This window comes from Grammomys surdaster, unplaced genomic scaffold (genome assembly GCF_004785775.1).
Source record: "Grammomys surdaster isolate TR1022 unplaced genomic scaffold, NIH_TR_1.0 126051, whole genome shotgun sequence".
Taxonomy (NCBI): Eukaryota; Metazoa; Chordata; class Mammalia; order Rodentia; family Muridae; genus Grammomys; species Grammomys surdaster.
The window spans coordinates 1087945-1112796 of record NW_021620862.1 but is presented as its reverse complement, the minus strand read 5'-3'; the positions used below and the strand labels follow the sequence as shown (position 1 = coordinate 1112796).

Sequence of the window (24852 nt, the reverse complement as noted above, 5' to 3'; positions counted from 1 at the left end):
GGATGGAGGGACAGAGGGATGGAGGAAGGGACTTAAAGGGAGATTAAATTAGAAGCTTCAAGCGTGGTCTGCCCTTATGAATGGTGAGTGTTGGTATAGGGAAGCATCTCTAGTAGTTCATTAGTTTAAAACAGGAGTAGAACTCAGGGAAGCCAGAAATCACTGAGCAGATCTTGACCCTCTGGTCTCCTTTTTAATAGATCTTATAGTGTGACTTCTAGGTTGAGGTGTTGTAGCTGTACATGTTGTGAGTCAGTGTCTTGTAGTCCTTTCCTTGATTTTGTGCACTTAGTCTTTTATCATATTTCTTAGACGTTTCAGAACATAGGAATGATAAAACAAATATTTATTATTGAGAAGTTTCTAATGAATATGACAGAAGGTATTGTATAAACACATAGAGATCTAAGATGTATCATAGAAAAAGTGTAAGTTTGTGTAGTGAACTTTTGAAAATGGTGTCCTTTCAGCATCTATCCCAGGGGTGTGGTGGGGCAGGGGCATGGCTATTTAGCACCATACTCTATCAGGGAAGCAGAATCCTCTGTGTGTAAAGAAGGAAGACATCCCCCCCCCAAAAAAAAGTTCAATTACTCTCCTAAAGCTACTTAGTAAATGACAAGTTGGCATTAGTTTCAGGTTCTAGAATGTGAGAAAGCAGCATATGTTCCCTTTTACTTCAGCTTTGATCCACTAGGGTACCAAGGTGTTAAAAGAGCAAATGCAAATTTAAAAGTGCATTCTTGAAGACAAAAGCTACCCTGTTATAGAGCATCAAAAGCTATACTTGACTTGTTGAAGATACAGGAATTGTTGACACCTTGGAGGACATTTCAGACAATTTGTGAGTCTCATATAAAAAAAGGGAAACAACCTAAATAATCTAACATCTCTGCCATGACTTCCTGATGTCCACATTCTACCCATGAGGCTGCTCAAGAACACTTCAGTATCTTGTGACTCACTGAGAATATCATGAAGCAGGCACCAGGGACTCTTGATCTCTTTGGCACTCATGGAGATAAAATTTGAGACCATAAAGGAGCTGGTTATTGGATCAAAAGCTGTGTGTTTGCCTGTTAAGTTTGGTCAAACTTCATGATGGGTTTAATATAAAGATCCATTCCTAATTTGTCTCCTGAGAGTGGAGCCAAATGCATAGTTGCAGGTGAGTATTGAGCAAAGAGCTTTCTTTTACAGATGGATCAGCGAGAAGAAAGGTTTTTCCAAAACCCCTTTCTATCTTTCTAGCTATTAAAAGAACTGAATCAGAAAAGTTGACTGAAATTTCCTCTGCTTTCAAGGCTTCTGTTCAGTGAGCTGGAACAATCAATACTGCTGTCTAGGTGCTTCTGACAAAGTAAGATCCACTTTAACTCAATAGCACCTTGACTGGGCAGGACCACACAAGGATCAAGGCTGTAGTTTTCAAGAGGCTGGAACGATCAATACTGCTGTCCAGATGCTTCTGAAAAATAAGATCCACTTCAACTCTGTAGCAACTTGAATTGGCAGGACCTATTGGACAGTCATTAAAGTGGAAAAGCTCCTTTTCTTGTCCAGGCTTTACTTGCTGATCTCTCAAGAATTTTAGGAATTGGAAATTTCAAAATCAATATATAAAATAAGTAAACCAGAAGTATTGCCCAGAGGAAAAAAAACAAGACTCCTCATCAACAGAAACCCATTTCAAACATTGGCAAAGCATGACACCTAAGACAAATTATCAAATTGTCGAATGCAGGTAGCCTCGTATCACTGAATGGCAGAAACCACTTGGGCCATTTCATTGTGTGAGAAACCAAGTACAGTCCTCCACACAACTCAGCTACATACAGGTAGTGCCTGTTGCTGCTCTTTCCAGGACACAGAAAATGTATGCAGTTAAATAAAGATAATTGTGTACATAGCAAAACAGAAATGATGTAATTATAAGGCAGGGTACCAAGGTATTAAGAGACAATACGTGAGATGTTTGAGGCACATAATGCCATATGACTTTGCAATAAACACGTATTAATGTAGTATAGGGGATGTACTTTTTCACAATTGTTTTTTGAGATTGTAATATAATTGTATCACTTCATTTGTCTTTTTCCTCCCTTTAAGCCCTCCTGTATTCCACTTTAACAATAAAGGTACAGTATAGTAACCATTAATTGAAGTTATCAAATACTCCGTGGAATATAACTTTGTTATGTACTTTATAGAGTTGGAAGCTCGCTTATTTTGTTCACACCAATGTCAACACAAACCTGAGCTGGGCACATGAATGTACTGTGCTGTATCCCCATGACCTCATAGGGAATCTGGTGTAATAAGGGCTATGTCATTAGCTGGTGACAGGAGACCATTGCCATACAGTCAGTCATTAACCAATATGATCTTAAGTGGCTCATGACAATATTTGTCAGTATGTACAACAGAATGGGCCTTCTTCATGGGTATATTTATATTTTGTCCTTTCTAAGTGCCACTGCTTTCCCTTCAGGTTATAATGCCCTCCTTCTCTTTGTCTTTTTTAAATGAAATTCAGCTGCTAGTGTAGTGCTTATCTATAATCCAAGGGCTCGGGAGACGGAGAACAGATCAAAGGTCACAGCAGTCTAAGCCACACAGCAAGATCTCATTCAACAAAATCATGGTCTAGGGATGTTGCATCAATAGAAGGGACTTATCTAGCATATCCAAAGGTCCAAGGCCTTGCATCTTGTCTCCAGCACCATGATAAAAATCACAATATTAATAGTGATTGCAACAAAAATGAGAATTGGAGAATTAAGCAGGCTGGTCACTGCTTAACTATATGGAAGCAGTGATGATACAGGCACCTATATATTAAATATTATTTCAGGCATGTCTTTCAGCCACATTTTATAATCAAAGCATCATACAAGCAAGTTACTAAGTAAAAATTGATCTCCCTTTCTTATAGTTTACTGCTTAATTCTTTGTTCTTTGTTCTCTTTAGACAAGGGTTCCCTGTGTAGACAGGTGGGTATCAGCCCTTTTTTCTGTCTCTCAAGTGCTAGGATTGGAAATGTTTGCCACCATGCCCAGTAGCCATTCTCTCTGCTTCTTGCTATCATAAGGGAAGCCTTCAACTCCACACTCTTCTCCTGTGATGTGCTGCTCCAGGGCGTGGCACTAAGCAAGCACAGACTGAGCTTTTGAAACTGACACAGCACATGTCCCTCCTTGAAGCTTGATTTTTCAGTTATTTGTTTAGGGACAGAAGTGTGCTGCTTGACCACTGACTGTGTCTTTGTCTCACATTGATAACATAGACTACATGTGACATATACTACATAGAGTACATATGACAAGCTAGAGAAACCCCTTTTCTAAGAGCTCAGAAGTATTTCTCAGGTTACACTGACTTTTTTTTAAAGAAAGATACAAGGAAGTCCTTAAGTTTATAGTGGAATACTTTTTTTAAAAAATGCAATGTTTCTTGAAAGCTTCTGTACCCATGAAACAATGCCAAATCACCTTCTGAAGGGATATCTTAGCTGATGAGAAAGGGACTTGGGGACAAAGTTTCAGGACAACTGAATGCTCTTTTTCTCTCTGTCTCTTTCACTCTTGCTCTCTCCCTCCCATCCTCCTCTAGAGATTGAATCCCAAGCCATATAAGCCCCCAGAAACTGGTTTCCACATTGATTGATTGATTGAGTGATTGTTTCTGGAATATCAGGAGCAACTCAGAGCTTCAAAAAGGTAGAGTTAGGTCATAAAACACAGATGACACAACTTTGTTTTTAACCACCGACTACAAATTTGTCCTCATTTCATTATGGGGATAACAGAGGCCCTTTACTACATGGGATATGGTATTCCTCTGCCATGGGTTTCAGTGTGGGACTGAACCAGAAGTGAGCAAGCATGCTGCTGTCTCACAGAAGTGAAGGATTGGAGAGAGGGAGAATACTTATTCCACAGGCATCAAGAAGTAATTTTTTTTTCTGTCCAATAGTCAGAAATGAACCCAATTTTCATAAATATTTGACCAGATACACAGTTAATGATAATTTGTATTCAGAGTGGATTGCTCATGGAACAGGGGATCATAAATATCCTCAGCAATATTTGCTAACATTTATGAGTAGCAAATTCATGAATGGCTGCAAGGAAAAGCTGGGATTTAAAGAACTGAATCATAAAACCAATCCCAATATCCTAAAGTGCACACACCCACTCTTCTCTGTGGGGGTGGGCACTGTGACTCTTCCCACCTTTCCTGAGGATGTTCTAAATGGCATATTGAACCAGGAACCCTTGAGATCTTTTATTAGTCATTTCTACCACGCTCTACACTTCCTTTCAGCTGATTCAATGGCTGTTTTCTAAATATTTATCGATAGTATTATCTTTAGAGAATGGCTAGTCTATATTTGCTAAACACTGTTGGCTGGATGAGTTCAAAATTAATCCCAGATGCTAAAATAGGAAGAGAAAGCAGAATGCTCCTCAGAAATGAGCCATTGGCATCTATAAAAAATTTCATAAGAGAGACCTGCAAGTTTCAGGAATCTCGCTCCCCACTCCCAGAGAAATTTGACTTGATAAGATGATTGACTTTCTTTCCTAAGGTTAGAAGAGATACAGGCAATAAAAAGGGAGATTGCAAATTATTTATTCCACTATCTTGGTGAGTCCATGGTGTGTTAAAGAACAAAAAGGCTTTCCTTTTGGAGTAGTTTAAACCAAAAGGTAGCCCAGATTTTAATTCTCAACTTCTGTCCTATGTCTTCTGTCTCTTAGTGTTCTCTGTTCCTAGCAAAGGGCTTTGCTCCATGGTTATTGAACATCACAGAAAACATGGTGCTTGGAAAGAAATGGGGAACCTATTGTCTTAATAATTTTTATGATAGGCTACAAATGAAGAAATTACATTACTGACCCACTGACCCAGAACTGTTCTCAGAACTCACACAGATATTGTCAACCTTTATTTCTACATGTTTCTCCCAACATTGGTTTTATTTCAGGTTGCTTTTAAACTACCGGGTATTTTCAGCAAATGATTGCTTCAACACACACACACACACACACACACACACACACACACACACACATTCTGCATCAGGGAGGGGCATGGGGTTATATATAATTTGAGATGAAAGCTATATCCTTAGTTAGGTTATAAAATTGATTGGAGGAGAAATTCAAGACATAATAAGATTGGTTACATTGTCTTTTTAAAGGCAGGCTGTACTTAAGCTAGGCACACAGTAGGGAAATGGATTGAGTACACAATAGGGAAATAGGGTACATAATTTTAAATGGCTTCAAGCATATTATTAATCTGGTAGTTGCAAGATCTCTCAAATGTTTAATCTCTAAAGGCAAGAGATACATTCAAGACATGCTTTTCTCACATGTGAAATTTAAAAAAAATTTTTTAAATATTATTTCTATTCATCGGTCAGGTTATGAGAGGTCCTGGCAACTGCCCAGAATGTTTACCAAAAGTGGAAAAAGTAAGTAATGACATTTAACTTTAAAATATCTGACAACAGGTGTTTGAATAACAGGATTAAGTTTATCATTTTAATACTATTAAAATGGGAATTGTTTAATAATGAAAAAGGAAATATTCCTAATTATACAGGTGACATTTTGTATATTCATGTTAAAATAAGGCAAAAAAAAAAAAAACCCTAGGATTTGTGGTGTATGCCTATAATCCCAGCACTTGAGAGGTGGAGACAAGGGGATTACATTTTCAAAGCCAAGCTGTGAGACATGGGCCTCTGAAATAAGCAAACAAATGGCCAAGCAAAATACCAAGCCTACCTCATAAGATAGCACAAGACAAACCACAAAGACAGAAACAAGCACACAAGTACAAGAAAACAAATAAGACATGTAAACAGGATAGAAGCTTATAAAGTAAAAACGAGATGTCTTCCATAATTGCGTTCTTTGCCTCAGAGAGCAAAGGAGACACAGATCATGCAGGCATTGAACATAAACGGTGTGGCACATATGTATGGGGGTTACAGGAAAAGAGGACAGCATTGCTGTGAGAGAAAGGAACAGGCAAGACTTAGTAAGACATTAATATTTGATGGGAACCGGGGAGGATAATTGGTTTTCTACAGGCACAGATGGGAAGACGAGGGGCCCTGCAGAGAGCCGTTGGCAAGTGTACACAGCACGAGGTATATACAGGTTGATGTAGAAACATGAAAGAACAGTATGACAATTTTGGATTACACTAAGGAGAAATCTGTACAGCCACATACATTCACAGTCCATGAGATTGTCTGTTCTTGGAAAGGTTTTGTGTGTGAGTATGTGTGTGTGTGGGGGGTGTATTCTCACGTTCATGTCTGTGCAGGGATAGATGCACATGTTTGTATATGCATGTGCATGCTAGAGTTTAATTTTAGCTGTCATTCCTCGCTAGCTGACACATTCCTTTTTTTGCGACATGTTACTCACATCATTGAGACTTGTTTATTATGTTAGGCTTGCTAGCCAGTCACTCCAAGGATCTTCCTGTTTCTGTTTCCCAAGTACTGGGATTGCAGGTCTCCCTAGCCAGAACTCAGCTTCTTATATTTGCACATCAAAGTCACAATTGACTGAATGAGGTATCTTCCTAACAACTGCAATGAAAGTTTGCTTATTTATTTTTAATTATGTGTCTCTCCATGTGTCAGTATGTTCATAGTGCACATGAGTAAGTGCAGGTGCCCTTGGATGACAGAGGAAGGTGCTAGATTCTCTGGAGCTGGAGTTACAGGTGGTTGTGAGTCCTGGGAACTGTATTCTGGTCCTCTGCTGGGGCACAAACCTTATACCACTGAGCTGTCTCTCCAGCACCTCTCTGAAAGTTTTAAATGGATGATGAACTATCAGTCTTGTTTTGTCAACAGATCAGCATGTGTACAAACTGGGCAAGGAAGCCATTTAAGAGACGTGTTTGAGCAAGCTATTCGAGAGGGCCTGGTGGCATTAAAAGCCAATGTTAAAACAAATTTGAAGACATTTGGTAGTTTAAAAACTCTTGTGATTCTGAAATCAGGCATCACCAAATTCTGTAAATCAGGGTAAGTTAAGAAAGGGAGGGGAGACCTCCGTGTTACAGGCAGGAAAAGGGCTGAAGAAGGTAGGAAAGAGAAACTAACCAGAACCTGACCCATCATTTCAAACTCAATCTTCTTAGAAAGGTGAAAACTGTGGGGTTTTCACAGCCAAGCTACCCTCTGATTGGCCTGGTTAGAGGTCTGTGTGCTCTCTTCATCTCTCTTCCTTGATGTCCTGGAAAGTCGCATGGCCATGGTGCTGGCTTAGTGCTGTATAACTGCAGCACCATGATTCTGCTTTGCCTCAGTCTCTTAGAGCTGGTGTAGGAAACAGCAGGACCTCCTCTCAGCTTTCGCAGCAGAAAGAGAGGTGTGGCCTTAGGTCACCAAGGGCACATTTCAGAGAGATTTGAAATCCACCAGTTCATCCAGGAGACTGATTCATTTGCACCTGGAAGACAGAGAGAGTCTCAGACCCAAGCACTTCGGTTTTCAGTCTTACTCACTGTTCTCTCTAGGTCCTCAACCCTCTGACTTCGTTGGCTTAGCCCTGTCTACCATAAATGTTTCCTAGTATTTTCCCAATGATATCCTACTTGAACTCACACTTGGAGGCTACAAAAATGACACCTCACAGGAGCAAGACAATTCTGAAAACTATGGTGCATGTACCGTGGACAAAGTTTTCGAGTAATTGACCAGGGAGCGCCTGGCTTACCTCATTCTTCTTCTGGTTTCAGAGCTAGAAGCTTCTTGAGAGGTTTTACCTTTTGGCCAAAGCACTTCTGTGTTTCAATTGTTATTGTTTTATTTTTGATTCTCATTATCAAGCATCTCCCCTCAGGCTTCTGTCTCCCAGGGTGCCTTTCATGTTGCCTTTCAGTTCTATAACTCTCTTTTATTGTCTTGTTCTGGTCTCAGGACACAGTTCAGCATGTAAAATGCTTATACCAGCCTAGAAAAATTAGCAAACCCAAGGTCTACTGATAGACTTGTTCTCCAAAATATAGTAAATGTCTCACAATGAGTAACACCTAAGAGTGATCTCTAGCTTCCACACCCATACACATATATGTGTGTCCCCGTGTCCTTATGTACCCACACCTGTGAACATAAACCATCATCCCCGTATTAAACAAAACCAAATCACATCTTTCCTTGTTCATGTCAATTTAAATTGGAGTTTTGGTTGGGTCCTCTAGCACAGGGTTGTAATTCCACCTTGAGAGGTTGAGGCTAGAGGATTACAAGTTCAAGACCAGCATGGGTAAGAGCGAGACCCTATCTCCGAGTTAAAAAAAAAAAAAACATTAAAAAGGGAGAGGACTCGCAGAGTACTTTCTGACAAGAGCAAAGTCCTAAAACAAGCTTAGTACTACACAAATTAATTAACTAATAGATTTAAAAAATTCTAAATGCTAAATTGGTACTTTCTTGGTTATAACCCAGGCAATCTCAACAAATATAATGAACATTGCTTAAAATTTACCCATTTGTTACAATATATCCTTGAGATAGTTGAGAGAAATATTTTTGTTTTGGAAAGAAATTAAAATGACACACACTAAAAACAATTTCTTTAGAAAATTATAAAAGGTAAAATCTTTAGTCTTTAAAATTAGCTACTGTTTTGGAAAAAAAAATGTCCAGTGAATGATCTAGCCCAGATTTACGTAAGTAGCTCCCACTGGCTTATACTCACAGTTGTTATGAATGAGGAAGCAGCAGCCTCTATACATGAAATGAGCTGTAGCATGGAGGAAAATCATCAATTATGGTCTTAATTGAGTTATTGCAGCAAAACCAGTTTGTGTTGCAAATTTTAATCGCATTATTATTTAACTCTCATTAGAAGCTGGCTCTGCTCTCTCTGCTCAGTGCTGCTCACCTCGGGAGCATACGTCATTTTTTTCCCATGAAAAGCTTTATGAAAGAAAAAGAATTACACAGCCTGATTTAAATTTCAGCACACCTGCCTCAACCTAATTGCCTAAGGAATCTAAGAAGTCCTTTAGCAGTCATTTCTTCCATTTCCACAGCTAGCACTTAAAATGACATTGCAAATGATAAACTGAAAATATGTGCACATGAGAAAGACCCATTTAAGGTATTCAGCGAAGCTCTCATTAAGTCTCCAAGTGTCTGTACTTAATGGTGGGTTACAATACAAGGTTGGAAATCTTTTGGAATTTTGATGAATTCATTTCTCTCTCAGAACTAGGGCACTACAATGTGTTTCAGCTTTACTTTGGTGTTGTTTTGGCAGCCAAGGTGTCGCAGAGAGTGATTAGGGTTAATGAAGTCAATGCTAATGTTATTGTACAAACCTTTCTGGTAAATGCAACTACATGGTTAATTTAATTGAGTTCCCTTGGTTGTTGAGAACACTGGAGCGCTAGGAAGGTTTCCCATCATGTGGGAACCTGTCTGGGGTCGCTCTTCAATCCTTTGAAGCTCTTTAAAGGTGGGTCTTTATAATGTGCTTTTCTGTTGATAGCCCCTTAGAGCGTGGGCTGGGACTGCTTAGCCTGACTGGTGTGTTAGTTCATGTAGTAGAAAGGGTTTACTTTGCCAATTGTGAGCTATTGGATTCCTCCTTTTTATTCTAAAGAAGTTCAAGAGGGAAATTCATGGGAAAAAACCCTGAGGGCAGTACTTTCATCTTATCAGAAATAGGTGCTGCCACATATCTTCTAAGCATATATTTTCAATTTTACATGATTCTTGAGTAGATATACAAATATCCTTTCTGACATTTTTTCTAATCAAATTCTGTATCTTTGGGGAACTAACACAAACATCATCTACAATATTCTTTCTTTGGTTTCATTCCCCTGAAGTAGAATAGAGTAACTACACACAGCACTCATATTGTGCTAGGTGTTATCATATCAGTAATCTGAAGATGGTATAAAATATCCAAAGTGATGGCCAAGGATAAGTACAAAGATAATGTCATTTTATCAGAGGGACATGAGAGTCTGTGGCTTTGAACGTGTCTGGCAAGTACTAGAATCCAACTCTTAAAGATAGCAGCAACACTCTGTGTGTGTGTGTGTGTGTGTGTATGTGTGTATGTGTGCATATGTGTATGTGTGTGTATTTATGGATATATATGCACACACATGCACATACTACATACAAACAAGATGCATATATGTCGTAACTCTTCTCATGGAACTCAAGGTATGTGGATGTTTTTCTACTTTGGTATTAAACTAAATAGTCCCAGAGACTTTTAATCCTTGTTGGAATTAATTTGACAATCTTTTCTTTCTCCTCCTATCTGCTTTTTTCAATTAACTGGTTTGCCTGGTTTAGCATTCTTTTTCTTTCCCACCTGCTGTTTCTAATGTTCCTAAGGCAAATAATTAACCTTATGCTAAAGAGTGATGGAAAATTAATACCTCCCAAGATACAAGTTGGAAGATAGGTCCTAAAAGGTGGTTTTTGTAACTCACATTAGGGCTTAGGAACCAGGTTGTTGTCTTTTTCTTTGTGTTTGATTTCGAGGTTTTGTTGCTTTTTATTTCTTTGTTCATTTATGTCCATGTAGCCTATAGTGATGTTTATGGATAAATCTTATCAAAACAAACATTGAATCAGCTAAACACCTTGCCATATTTGTATTCTCAGTTTAGAGCAAAAATTCTGTTTTCATATTATAGTTAAAACTTTTCCATTAAAAATTATGGTTAGATTTGTACATTCAGGAGATAGAACCCTCAAATTGGGCTACATAGCAAGATCCAATATCAGAAAAATATTAGAAAGATACGGTGGCTCAGGAAAAAAAATCAATGATGGTGAGATGTAAGAACAATTCTCTTTAAATTTTCATCCTCCTAGCCTTGCTTCAGAGTGCCCCTCAGCACAGAGGTGACTTTATAGAAAAAGTGCCCCTACTCATTGCTATGTACTGGCATTCATCAATGCCACATGCTCCTGGGTGACCACAGAGGAGGCAGACGGGGCTGTGGCTGTCTAATGGGCCCGGTTTAAGCCTTTAAGCAGATAATACAGGGGCTTAAAGGCTGATATGAGGCAGGCGAAGCAGCTTATTCTTCATTTCTGAACATTCTGTCAGGTGAATCAAGGGCAAACAGCAACTAAAGAGTCACATAGAATATCTATTTCATGTTTCTATACTTAAATATCTTCATTACTGAAGTGGAGTACTTGATTACTGTTAGGGGTTTTGGAGACCTGATAATCAAAATTTTTTCCACTTCTACTTGAGTTGAGCTCATCAATTGAAGAAAAGAGGGATAGACAAGGATGAAAGAATAACCTTAATGCCACTTATTTGTGCACCCATGTGTCCACCCTGAAGCTCACTTCTCTGAGCACGCTTGATAACTCATTTGAGGCTGCCTCCCTGGAGCAGGCAGGCCTGTGTATGGATTTCTAGCCACAAGAGGAAGATAGACGCTGGGGGATTGCTTCTCATTCTGTAGTCATATCTGACTAGCTGATGTGCCCATGAACCTGGCTTTCCTGGAGTTAGTGCTGGGACATGAGCAGACAGTAAGTCTCGGTAAATGATGACTGCATATGTCAAGATACCCGAACATGAAGAAGAGACATTCCTAAGTCTCAGGTATATAAAATAGTTCAAGACCAATGTTTATTTCCAAGTCTGTTAGCCAGGGATCATGTATGTTGTATCCTTTAACTTTCAAATATTTTACTCCACGCCAGTCCTGACATGAGGCCCCCATATCATTGCAAAGAATTGAGTCTAAACACTGTTCTCACTATTTTATGAAAGAGTAGTGTGAGTCTTAGTGAAATTATTTAACTTGCTCAAAGTACAGTAATTATAACAGTTAAGAGCCAAATCCAGACTTGTCTTACATGAAAACCCTTCTTCCCACCCAGGTATTTTGCATATTAAGAAATCTGATGACATTCATAAAAGCAAATTAGATTTTTTTTTTTTTTTTAGTTTAAAATCACTCTGAAACTGTGTGGTGGGAATTAGGTGACTCATTGATATAAAGTAGAGAGTGTGATTTTTGTTTTTTAAAAATCTTTTTAATTTGAAATCATTTTAGACTTGCAGAAAAGATGGGGAAAATAACACAGAGATTTCCCTTGGGCCATTCCTCAGCTTCCCTTACTGTTAGCATCTTACATAAGCATGGCGTAATCATTGAGAGAGGAAATTGATCCTGGTACAAAGCTAACAAAACTGCAAGCTTTATTCAATTTCACCCTTGGGTTTGCTACTGGCTGTGCCACATTTTTAGGGCAGGAATGCTCTCCTCTAGGTTTTCATATCCCAGCTCCTGATGGTGAGTGTGGTCCAGAGCTGACGACCACTGGCTGACTACAGAATGCTGACTACAGAACGGGTAAATGAGCCACTGAGCTCTAAGTACCACACTGCAGCTTGAGGATTCTTGTGTGGATTTAAGTCAGAGGTGCGAAGCACAGAAGGGAATCAGAAGCTTTAATTTGAATGGTTCCTGTAGAATCATTCTACCTTAGACTTGGTGATGAGGAGACTTTGAGAATTAGGAAAATATTTTAACACACAAGGGAAGGTGTTCTAACAAGATGAAAGAAAGAGATCACAGTGCAATCTGCCAAGTGGGCAGAGTCTCTGTTAGAAGGTCTCTCCCTCTCCCTCTTCTCCCTCTCACCTTCCCTTTCTTCCTTCTCTTCCTCTCCCTCTCCCTCTCCCCCTCCCTCTCCCCTTCCCCCTCCCTCTCCCTCTCCCCTCTTCCTTCCTCTCTCCCTTCCCCTCCCTCTATCTCTTCCTCTCCCTCTCCCCTCTTCCTTCCTCTCTCCCTTCCCCTCCCTCTATCTCTTCCTCTTCCTCTCCCTTCCCCTCCCTCTACCTCTTCCTCTCCCTCCCCCTCCCCACTTCTCTGTCTGTGTTCTTCTCACACTGGCAAGAAAAGAAACCAGTCTGTTCCAGTCTGTTCTGGTTTTCATCCCAGGTTGAATGCAAATGTAAATCTGTAGAAGTTCCCATTTTAAAGGGAGCTCCACACAGGGTATTTCAGGCTTCACTATTTTTTGGACTGAGTTCAGCTGAGATCCCATGATTTTGTCAACAGTACTTTCTGACCCAAACACTGTTTATTACAGTTTCTTAAGCATAAGTGTATGTAACTTGGTCAAAGGCAGCAAAAGCACAAAATACTTATCAATAATTCAATTCATCTCAGCTGGCCTGTCTCACCACTTGCTACTTTTTTCCACCTCTTGTTAGCCGCACTTAAAAAATATTAATGTAACAAATTCTATAGAGGCAATAATATAGAATTATTCTTCATTACACAAAATCAGTGTTCAAAACTTATATAAAATAGCAATTTTCTCAAAAAGTGCAACCAACTTTCTAAAGGTTTTCTTTATTTTCTCATTTAGATGGAAGATGTCATAGCACGTATGCAAGATGAGAAAAACGGAATTCCCATCCGTACCGTCAAAAGCTTCCTTTCCAAGATCCCCAGTGTCTTCTCCGGTAAGTGGGCATCTGACAGCTATGTTTTCGTCTACATTTGCCGTGTTTTCTTCCACATGTGTCACATAACTTGTTTTTATACCTCTAGAGTGTTGTTAAACAGCAAGATATAAGATTCCATCGCACATTCATCATGGTGGTAAGCCCATGGAAATGAGTGGAAGACATGGCATGAGTCCTAGCGTCCAAGAGTCCTAGAGTCCTGAGTCCAAGAGTCCTAGCCCAGCATTGACTTACTTAGACAGAATGAACATATATGAAATAAGAGAAAAGAACAATGTGAAAATAATTAATGATATGTACTATACCATGGACACTAGATGTAGAGGTTGAAACACTGAGAGACGCTCTAGGAGAAGTCAGGGAAGAGGTCTAGAAGCACAGACTGCTCAGAATTGGTAAAATCTGGAAGGGTCATATCGCCTGGAGGACAAAGCCACATCAACTATGCCCAAGAACTGGAAAATAACACAGAGAGCAAGCAGGCAACCATGCAGGAATGGTTATGGCCATAAAGAGAGTCTCTAAAAGCTAACCATAGGATTCAAATTCTGACAAAGAGGTGTGACAAAGAGCTTTAAATGTTTTGCATATAATGCTATGATGAGGGGTTTGAAGAGATGGCTGTGTCTGTGACGGGCCTATCATATATGACTCAGGAATCAATTTTGACTCCATGTAACCCATGTCAAAAAATGGGCATGATAGGGTGTGCATGGAACATCTGCCTTGGTGAGGGAGGGATGAAATAGAGATAGAAATACTCTTGAACTTCATTGTCCAGCCAGTCTGGCCTAATAATGAGTGTCAAGTTCAGTAATGGACTCTGTAAAAGTTGGAGAACAGTGATAAAAGGCTCCTGCGGGTAACATGGGGACTACACAAGCACACTCTCATGAATCTGTATGCACATGCATACATCCATGCACATACTAAAAAAGAAATGCATGCTATGATGCATAGGCATGGTTCTTTTAGGAAACACCTGTAGACTAAGTCTCTAACATCTAGGAATGGTAGAACAAGGAAATGTAAGAGAAGTTTGTAACTGGGCATGTAGGATAAAAGAGGACACAGATTGTTTTTGTCTTTATTTTTGTGACCATAAGGGAGAAGTACAGATTTCTTTTTCAGAAACAGGAGACTGAGTATCATTTGAAATGGTGTAAAACCAAAGAGAAAGAATGGACAGTAACCAGCTAAAAATGTGCTAAAAATGTGTGTGCTGACTCCACAAGCCTGTGGCAAACCCTGTTGTGGGGCCTGAGTAGTAATGGACATGACTCAGCCTGGTTAGGAAAGAAGAAGTTGAAGCCACATTTACCAAAGCCTGAGATGGAGCCATGATGAACCATGAGTTACCATGAGGTAATTTGAGACACAGAGATTTAGGCATGAGTGTGAGGATGCATGGCAGAACACTATGAAAAAGCTGAGCATGCTTCCTCCTGAAGCAGGGTTGAGGGAAGGCTGTGATCAGGAAGTCTGAATATTGGACAAGAGCAGGACTAAACACTGGAGGGGCACCCAAGCAGGCTCTAGTATTAGGTCTCAGAAAGAAAAGAAGGGCCTCAGTCGAGTTTAGAGCTCCCATCGAGTGACATGTCCCTAGTAACGCAAGGTACTCCCTCCTTTCTTTTCTTGTCTACATCAATCCAGTGTCTTGTCCTTCCTTTCTATACCTGGAACTTGATGCCATTGCCACTATCCCATCAGTCTGCATCAGAACATTCTATTTATTAAAATGTATCTTTTCAATAGTCAGTTCAGAGAGCTCGTGTACAAAAACTACCCTAAGCTGTTTCCTCTCCCTTATTCTCTCCCCCTTCTACATTCTTTAACCCACCCACTCTTCCTCCCTTTCTTGCCCAATCTCATATAAAAATAAACCAGTAATGGATGCCTTTAGAAATGTGAACTTCTCTAGAAAATTCTACGGTCATTATCTTGTAAACTAATCTTGCTCAACTCACAGTAGTCCTACATCCTTGCCTTTCTAACCTTGCAATAATATTTTTAAGTTTGATTAACAGAAGATGGAGAAGATAGCAAGAGGACACTGCACTTGGAATATAGAAAGTCCCCAGAAGAAATTTTGTGTTGGCCTGTGTCTTAGTTTCACATTCTTTGGTCATAAAATTTATCCATTTTACTGGGTTCTGAAATTATTGAATAAGTCCTTCAGATTTAAGAATTCCTCCCTAACAAGTTATTGGAAGACATCTTCACTGACAGCAGGGCTGTGTTAATGGAAAAGTGGGCTTGGATGTAGAGCTTGGGAATGTACCCTGTTGTAGTATTTGCTGATATAAAACAATAGCAATAGCAGTTAAACAAAGAACAGAGGTCTTCGTGTTAAATTGACACTGTGTTCCTTAGAAATTTTAACGAGTTCTGGCCTCAGAGTTTAGTTACTTTGAAATAAAATTGATATGTCTAGAAGTTGTTTACTTCTCTCTACCAATAATTTCCGTTTATAGCAGCCTCAAGTCATCTCTACTTTATTATTTTTTTCAGTGATTTTTGATATTTCCTTCCCCTAGATCTTCACCGTGGTCCATCTCATTGTCAATCTCTTTGCCACATTGCTGCCCTACTCCTACTGTCTATTGCTGCCATCCCCTCTGTGATTCTCATTTCTCCTCCTGAGCCTTTTTTTTTTTCACATTAGTCTCACCGATGAAGGAAGACAGGTGTTGACTTCACCAACCTCAGTATTACTAAAAACAACTCTAGTGAAGGCCTGTGATGGGTTGAAAGGTTAGGGCCTAAGATTATCAGGGACAGGAGGCTGTGCGCATCAGCTACTATTCTGTAAATGACAAAGAGTCTTGATACCATTCACTCAACTTTTCAACTTAGCTGCTCATCTTCTTAATGGTCGTGAACATGAGATGAGATCTTTACCCAGATGTGGGGCACCAAGCTGGAAATGTCTTCCATAGATGGTTTAACATTACCTGAAAAATGAATAGAAATGTAATATCCAGGACCGTTGGGGACCAGTGAATCAGTATTTCAATTTTAACAATGAGGATTAAGAAGCTTGTTTACAGGTATGGTCAGGGCTCAAGCAACAAATGCTTTACTCAGATGTTGGGCACTCTCCAGTTTGCTTACACAAAACTTTTAATTATTTTTGATCACATTTTTTTTCTTTTCTTCTTATTTTTTTTCAGCCTGACATTAATTTCGACAGTGTAGGTCATCCAATAGCTTTTTGTTTATTTGTTTCATGTGAGGGATGAATGAGGAGTAGGGAAAGTAATGTAACTCATTGTACTTACTGCCCCTAATCTAAGGATCTCAGTAATTCACAGGGTCATGGATGTCACCAGCTATGAATGAGGGTGGCTACTGACCAGTTTCATAAAGCAGAACCCATGCTTCAGAAGTAAAGAGGGTCCTGGAGGTATGGTCATCCACCTAACACATATGAGACCCTGTGTTTAATCTAAAAAAAAAAAAAGTGTCTTCCAAGTCAATAGTAGCCATGGTATGCCAGCAATAACCTAAAATGAGAACAGTTAATTGAAAACAGGGAACTTGACACCTCTCCCTGCACCACCTGGATCCATATCCAGAATGTATTCTATTATGACTCTAAGCACGTCATATATGTTAATTTGTGTTTGTCTACCAATTGTGTCCTTTTTTTCTCCAGATAAACATCTCCTCTGGTATCAGACTAAAGCTTTGGACAGATCTTCCATGCTAGTCATCTTAGGAACTGTCGTTGGATAGATCCACTTACAACATTTTTTTTGTTCCTTACTGATTTTTCAACTGTAAACATAGCTCAATTACCATGATAAGTATGGCAGATATGGGTACCAAGCATAGCCTGGTGTATCAAGTTCCTAGGATTCTGATGAGCTTCTTAAAATGACAATGTGGAAGTATTCGGGGGTGGGGGAGGGCAGATAGATAGATAGATAGCCAGCCAGCACATGATTGCATCATTCAATTCGGGTATAAGGAGATGTTGCCCTAGAGATAGACTAATATCCATGTGCAGAGAGGAGAGAAAGCCTATCAACACATTGAAAACAGTAAAACACATAAGGAGAGAAAAGCAGAGAAGAGGAGATAGGGCCTTCCTGGTTCCTGGAAGCTTTGCAGCTCTTGCCCTAGTCCTTGGGGTCACAGACTTACACTTTCTGTGAGTGCCTTTCTTCCTCATTTCATCTAAACTTCCACCACCAGTCATCTATCTTTGTAGATGTGCACTGCTTTTTTTCTCTTTTCAGCTTTTCACATACTAGAATTCTAATTAGATACAGGAACAATCTTTATAGAATAGATACAACATTCTTTGGTTGTAGAATGATAGTAATAAGTAAAATAATAAAAAGTATTTTTTAATAGAAGAGGGATTGCCTGCTCTGTCTGGAGCAAACGCTTATCTGGAATGTGGCTACCACAAATTAGTTAGAATGAAGCACCTGTAGGTATGCAGGATTCCAAATATACTGTAGGCATTCTGATTTGTTAAGACTGAGAATAATATTTTAATTGCAATAGAGAAATACATCTCTCTAAATGTCCAGGTTATATCACAGACCAAAGTGTGTTCTTTCAATAGAAGTTTAAAAAGTCATTAGTCCAATGATGCTTATTACTTTATGTGCTGGTTGAAAAAAGACAATAAAATTTAAAATGTCATCTGTGGGAAAAATAATTACCCAAAGGCTTGTACTATCCAGTTTGATTTGACAAAAATCCTGGCTTACATGTCCTTAAGTATGAAAGTATAGCTATTATGGGAATTGTCTCTAATTCTACGATAGCCTTAGATATGAGTGATTATTTTAGTCTGTGGTGTACATAGTTGTGTACTGATGTATGTGTTTCTTCTTCAATTGTTTATTGATGTTATATTTTAAGGTAAATTCTCGTCCTGAACCTGGTGCTCCAAGTTCCAGCTGGGTTGGCTGACTGGTAAGCACCTAGGATCAAGCCTGCCATTATCATGGATGTGTTTTATGAAAACTAGGGACCCACATTTAGATCCTCATGCTTCTGTTGCAAGCCTTTTACTCACCAAGCATCTCCTCAGCCTGTCTGTCTTTTATTGTCTTAATTTGATATGAATAAGCACTGGATGTGAATGTAGTAGAATGCTTAGGAGACACCTGAAATGTGAACTCTGACACAGTACCTAAAAAATGTCTTCGGGTGTCCAGGAGGGATTTTTGCCTCACATCCTCCCAGTTCAAGTAGGTGACCTGTATCTGGATATAAATAGTCCATCACAATATAAAATGAAAAATTAAAAATCAAATATTACAAAGCAAAGTTTATAAAAATATTCACTCACTTTTTGTACCATGGCATCTGCAAATTCAAAAAGATAACTGTAAAGTTAATGTCATGCCTGTAGCTTTCATGGAGCGTTTTCTTTAAATAAGCTTCATAAGTCATAGTTTGCATGGAAACCACTTTCCTAGAATTAATATCCTGTAACTTAGGGAGTTTATTCTTCTGAAAGCTGAAATATTCAGCGAGGCAATCCATGGCCCTCCTATCTGTCAAAAATGCTTTATATTAGAGTCTGAATGTAAGCACAATAGAGACCCACATCTCAAATACAGCAGAAATGTTTATGAATACTAGAGGAAATAAATGATTTCACATTTTAAAAGTGTTTGTTTGTTGTACTAATATTTTACAACCATGCTATTTTGTCTTGGCTACATACTATTTGAAAGAATAAAAATTGACAGTGTAGGCACTTTGTTGCTTAACAAGGCACTGAAATGGTATACTTTTGTGCTTTCTTCTCAGATAATATGTAAAGATTAAGTATTATTTGAATGTACATTTTTGGTTTATATAACCATGGATGCTTTGGATGCTAAGGAACTAATAAGCTTATAATACACAATGGTCCTTAAATCCCAAATGAGAGGAATATTTGCTGTCTTAGTGTTCTAATGTGTCTACAGATTTGAGAAAGCTTGTGAAGTCTATTCTGCTTGGTTACATGAGACTCAGTGTCATTCACTGAATGCCTGTGTTGGCCTCATATTTATAGTCTTCTTCCTTGCTGGGTTTGCAGGTATGCCACATCATGCCTAGATAAGAATTTCTTTGTTTTGTTTTTACCGATAAATTTATTTTTCTGTTAACTTTGGTATAAATATTAATTAGTAATTTATGAAATTGCTATGTAGTTAGAAACTTTAAATATGTTTCTTTATTTTTATAATATTCAAAGTAATTATTGTTTGTTTCATAGAGAATGATTTGGAGGGTCAGGAAGTTCAACCAGTTGGCTCACTTTTACCGCATGGTAATGTTTAATCTACAGTGGAGACTATTTTGATAACCATCACTGTTCTGACCTCTGCCTTGAGTTTTCCTCTGTACAAAGCATATGCTGTTTCAGTACAATAAAGACATATTATTACTTGTAGGTCTCTGGGTACTATAGATGTTTCCATTCATCATTCAATTTTCAGGCCCTCCAGATGGAAATCCTTTGGAGTGCTTATAAGAGGGCCCTGGACTTGGTTTCTTCTGTGGTTCACCATGACCTTGACTAAACCTCTCTAGTTTCTCTAAAGTTTGGAGATTTCTTAATGTTCTCTTTTCTATATTATAAATGTGCAATTCAGAGAATCAGAGGTGGGGGGAAAAAGGTGGCTTAGAGACGGCTAATGCAGACACAATTCCCCAGGCTGATTGTCTTTGTGCAGACTATCACAGAGAATTTATTAGAGAATAAATGAAACTCTGTCATAGTGACGGGATTCTCCCACTACTTCTTTTCTCAATGCCACTCATGTGCATGGCTTTAATTATAATTTGTGTGCTAATACATCTATGTAATTAATACTTTTTTAAAACCTAGTCTCCACTATTTCTACTTGAATATCTCAAAGAAGCCTCAAATTCAACATATACAAAGTGGCATTCATCACTGTATCTTAGCTTCTTCTCATTTCCTGTCATTATAAAGATTATTACATGAACAATGTCATCACACCTCTGACTTTTTCTATAGCGTAATCTTCTCCCATCTACTCTGCCACCAGGTGTTGTCAATGCTTGTTTAGAGAAGCCATGACATACTTTGTCTCATCTCCATTTATTCTAGTATTATTCTAGTCTGTAATATGTTCTTTCCTCAGAATAAAGGTCTATCTTACATGCCATCTTTCCTTTCTCCACAGGATGGCTACTCTGATATTTTCCAATCTCAAACCTGGACATTTATAGTCCCTCATTCATTTTATGATAAAGCCAAATCCTCAACAAGATGAAAGCTTTGTTTTCTAATCTGTAAGATCTGCCAATGAAGATAAAGAAAAACAGGATAATAGGGAACAGGTTCATGAATGTAGCTGGTGTCTGTTTACAGCATGGCGGGATTTGTGGCAAAGAAATACAAACTCTTAATGAATGGTTAAACTTGGAGATTTACATAGAATTTTTAACACAATGATAAACTGTGGAGAAGTAGTGAGAATAAGGTAGGGACTTTGAGATTAGAGAATTGTAAGAATATCAAAGGGGAGCATATTGGGAGGTAGGTTTTGTGTGTGTGTGTGTGTGTGTGTGTGTGTGCGTAGACAATGAGGTTATTTTAATCAGTTTTGTTTATGCAGGCTCATTTGATACCTATGCTTCATCTTAGCTCAAAGCACATGCTTTTCTTACTGGCACCAGGATGTGTCCTTCTTCTGGGGTAGATATACTTTGTCTTAAGTACAACGGGTGGAGGCAGTGAGTCCTGCCTCCATCTTCTGATTCTCAGTTGTGTTTAGCTAAATTTGTAAGTGCTCTCAAGTGGTTTTGGGGGGGGGGCAGTGTATTATGCTTCCCTTCATCCTTGAACAACAACATGTTATTATTGAACTCTTGGACTTCATCTTATAGTGATGCTTAGGTTCCAACTGTAGAAATCACTGTCTAACTCTGTCTTCATCTCCCTCTACCCTGGCATGGATATTTCCTGCCACCATGCTTTTCTGTTTGAAACAGTTCCTACCCTTCCCCCATTTGCTCTGATCAGACATCATCTCTTCATATCTGGTTCTCTTTCTTGCATCTTCTCCTAATACCATGCTCCTTTCCCTCAGAGTTCTTTATTCCATCTAGTAATTATGAATGTATCCATGGTAGCAGCTGCTAATTCCTTTCTCCTTGACAATCATGTAAACCACAGGGAGACTCCATATGCTTACTCTTGTCATCCCAACATCAAAGTCAGCATCCAGAGTAGAAGGTGGTCATTAGCTATCTGTTAGCTGGCTGAACCATTATTGTCAGTCATAGTGGGTATATTTGCTTTCATGCTGATATAGAAAGTGGTTACACTTTCATATTTGTGTAGCTTTGTCAACATATGCAAATTATTTAGCTTTGTAACAGAACTTGTAAAAACCAGTTTAATCTTGTTCAATGATATTTGAGTGAACAGAAATTCTCTAAAGCCATTTTTCACACTATGTATCACATAAACTGAAATATAAGCAACAATTTTTTGGTTTTAAACAATGGTATTTGGAGCTGGCTAAGCCTCAGGATTGTAGAATTTTCCCTGATACTCATAAATCACCCATGACTTGAGTGTCTATGGCATTAGAAGTGCTTTTTCTGGCTTGGAGAAAGAAGACATGATCTCTGACTGTGAGATTATCACATTCTATTGAGAATATAAGGAGGAAGGGAGGGAGGGAGGGAGGGAGGGGGGGAGAGAGGGAGAGAAAGAGAGAGAGAGAGGGAGGGAGGGAGGGAGGGAGGGAGAGACAGAGACAGACACAGAGACAGATACAGAGACAGACACAGAGACTTTCTACAATCCTGTGGTAGAAGCTTATAGAGTCCTGCCATGGCTTCTAGGGTCAAAGACACTGGTTGGTAAAGGTGAAAGTTAGCATAGAGTTTCTGAAAAGTATGTATCAGACTCATCTAGATGGAAGGGAAGCCTCTCTGTCAGGACAGATGCCTGTAAGTACATACATCACAAAGGTTATTACCTTTGTGAAAAGATGGTGTGTTTGCAGAGTATATGGACTTCATGAATTTAAGGGGAGAAGGCAGAAGGCAGGAGCTAAAATTTTGAGAAAGAATTTTTTTCTTAAGAATAAGAAGAAATTAATGTTTTAATATATTTTTAAATTTATTCCTTGAGAATTTTTTTACATGTATGCAATGTATTTCAATCATTTATTCTCTACTCCCTTGCTCCATTTCCTCCTGGTTCTCTCCACTCCCAAGAAATCTCCCAACTTTGTATCTAAACACACACACACACACACACACACACACACACACAGAGAGAGAGAGAGAGAGAGAGAGAGAGAGAGACACAGACACACACACACAGACACACACACACACACACACACACAGACACACACACACACACACACATTATACACATATCCCACTAAGTCCAATCAGTACTGTCTATATACCCGTGGGTCTGAGCCATCCTCTAAGCTAAGAAGGCCCAGACTCCTTTCCCCCTGATTAAGTACAACATCTTGAGCATGCTAAGCAATTGCCCTCTGCTGAAATAAACTCTCAGCTCTGTTTAAATCAGGGAAATGATATTATTGATGTTTAAAAGAGGTTTCTCTTGAAAAGAGGAATAGATAATATCAGTTTGTGGCTAATAATTGGAGCAGAGATTATAGAGGCATGATCCAAAGAAAGTTTTAAAATGTATAAATGACTTGAGGAGTTTACATAGGACTGCACAGTGGCAGGAATGAGATGGGAGATAAGGCAGGTGAATTAAGAGAGGGGACTATCAACAGTTACACCCGTGTTTACACTATTAGAGCTAACACGTCATGATGTCAATGAACTCAGACATACTTTCTTTATGAAAATGATGGGGAAAAATAATGTTTGACGTTAGTCTTTCCTGGAACAATCAGGAGCAATGTTTGGCAAAATATAAGATACATAGGTCTGCAACACTGGAGACTTATGATCATAGATATCTATAAGTTAGAAATACATGAGGTTCTGTCTTGGTGCTATAGTTTGTCAGAAATTGAGAAGATGTACCTCAGTAGAATAGGGACAGGAGAAAATGTAGTTTCTCTGGGTTCCCCTGTTCTGGTGGATAGTGTTGCTTGGCTGAGTTCACTTAGCCAAAGAACATGTTGGGTGGTAGACTGTGAGAGGCAGCTGGACACCTGGTTGAACCCCGGACCCTAATGGGATGGTAGGTGTTCAGCTTTGCTTCTGGGCCTCTGGTTCCTTTCACTTAGCTTCAGCTCTCCACAGCCCCTCCCACAGTAAGGTCTATGGCCATCAGTCACGTCACATGGGAACAGTGCCTCTGGGTCTCCCACATGTAGATGAGGTAGCTTCAAGCCCTCAGACCAAGCCAATAGGGGTTATCTGCTGCCAGATCCTAACCCACCCCAAAATCGGATACAAGAGCCCTATTTGGGACAAGTAAATGTGTGCGAGAATCATCCCGTTGTCCAAGAGTTTCTGTCACAAGAGCTGTAGCACTTGGGAAGAGCTCTGCTCTCCCGAAGCACCTTCAGGACCCTACACTCCTTGCTAGCTAGCCAGCTTCTCACCGGCCCAGCCTAGACTGGCTCAGCGCAGAGAGACAGGTGCAGCACCTGGGAGCAACTGGGTGGCAGCAGCGGAGACTCAGGCAGAGGCAGGCGATTCCCCCTCCCTGTTCTCACTCCATCCCCTTGGCCTGGACCCCCACACCCAGCCGGGCCAGAGACCTTCGTTGGAAACCCTCTGTAACAGGGGCCCACAGGAACACAGAAGAATAAAGACATCCTAATGACATAGACTAAATACTTTCTTTTTTCTTCAAATACACCAGTATCTGTGTACTGTAAGAGCATAAGAAGACATTATTGATATGCTCATGAAGTAGAAGCTTAAAATCAAGACTTGACAAAACCTCTGATAATACCGATAGACACATTGACTATTGTCATCTTATTCCCTTTAGATTAAATTAGGCTTAGAAGAAACATGTTTGCTGAGCTAGTGTTCTGTTAATGGTTCATGCCCTTGGCATTCTAAAACTCTCTTACTCTGTAGAACCAGACAACAGGCTTCACTGTTGGAAGACTTCCATTGCCTTCTGTGGGTTGACTTGGAAGTAACTCTGTTTTCACTATGAGCAGGAAGTGAATTGAAGTTCTCAGTTTCCATTAAACTTGCATTTGTCCATGCCTAAGGAACAGCCACTTGAGACCATAAACGTCTATAATACTGCCTATTAAGGAGAAGCTTTCCCTGGGGAGAGCACACCAATTGGTTGTCTGGTGCCAACCCTGAAAACATTCTCTCTCTCTCTCTCTCTCTCTCTCTCTCTCTCTCTCTCTCTCTCTC

The 24852-nt window shown here is 39.4% G+C and overlaps 1 protein-coding gene across 6 annotated transcripts in view; it reads left to right on the top strand.

The window, feature by feature from the left end:
- Rgs7 (regulator of G protein signaling 7) overlaps positions 1 to 24852 on the top strand; it is a 397879-nt gene that overhangs the window by 194398 nt on the left and 178629 nt on the right. For all 6 annotated transcript variants that reach the window (XM_028755245.1, XM_028755241.1, XM_028755243.1 and 3 more), the window contains one exon: positions 13419 to 13515. In XM_028755245.1, the coding sequence (XP_028611078.1) occupies positions 13419 to 13515 (97 nt within the window). The remainder of the gene's footprint in view (positions 1 to 13418; positions 13516 to 24852) is intronic.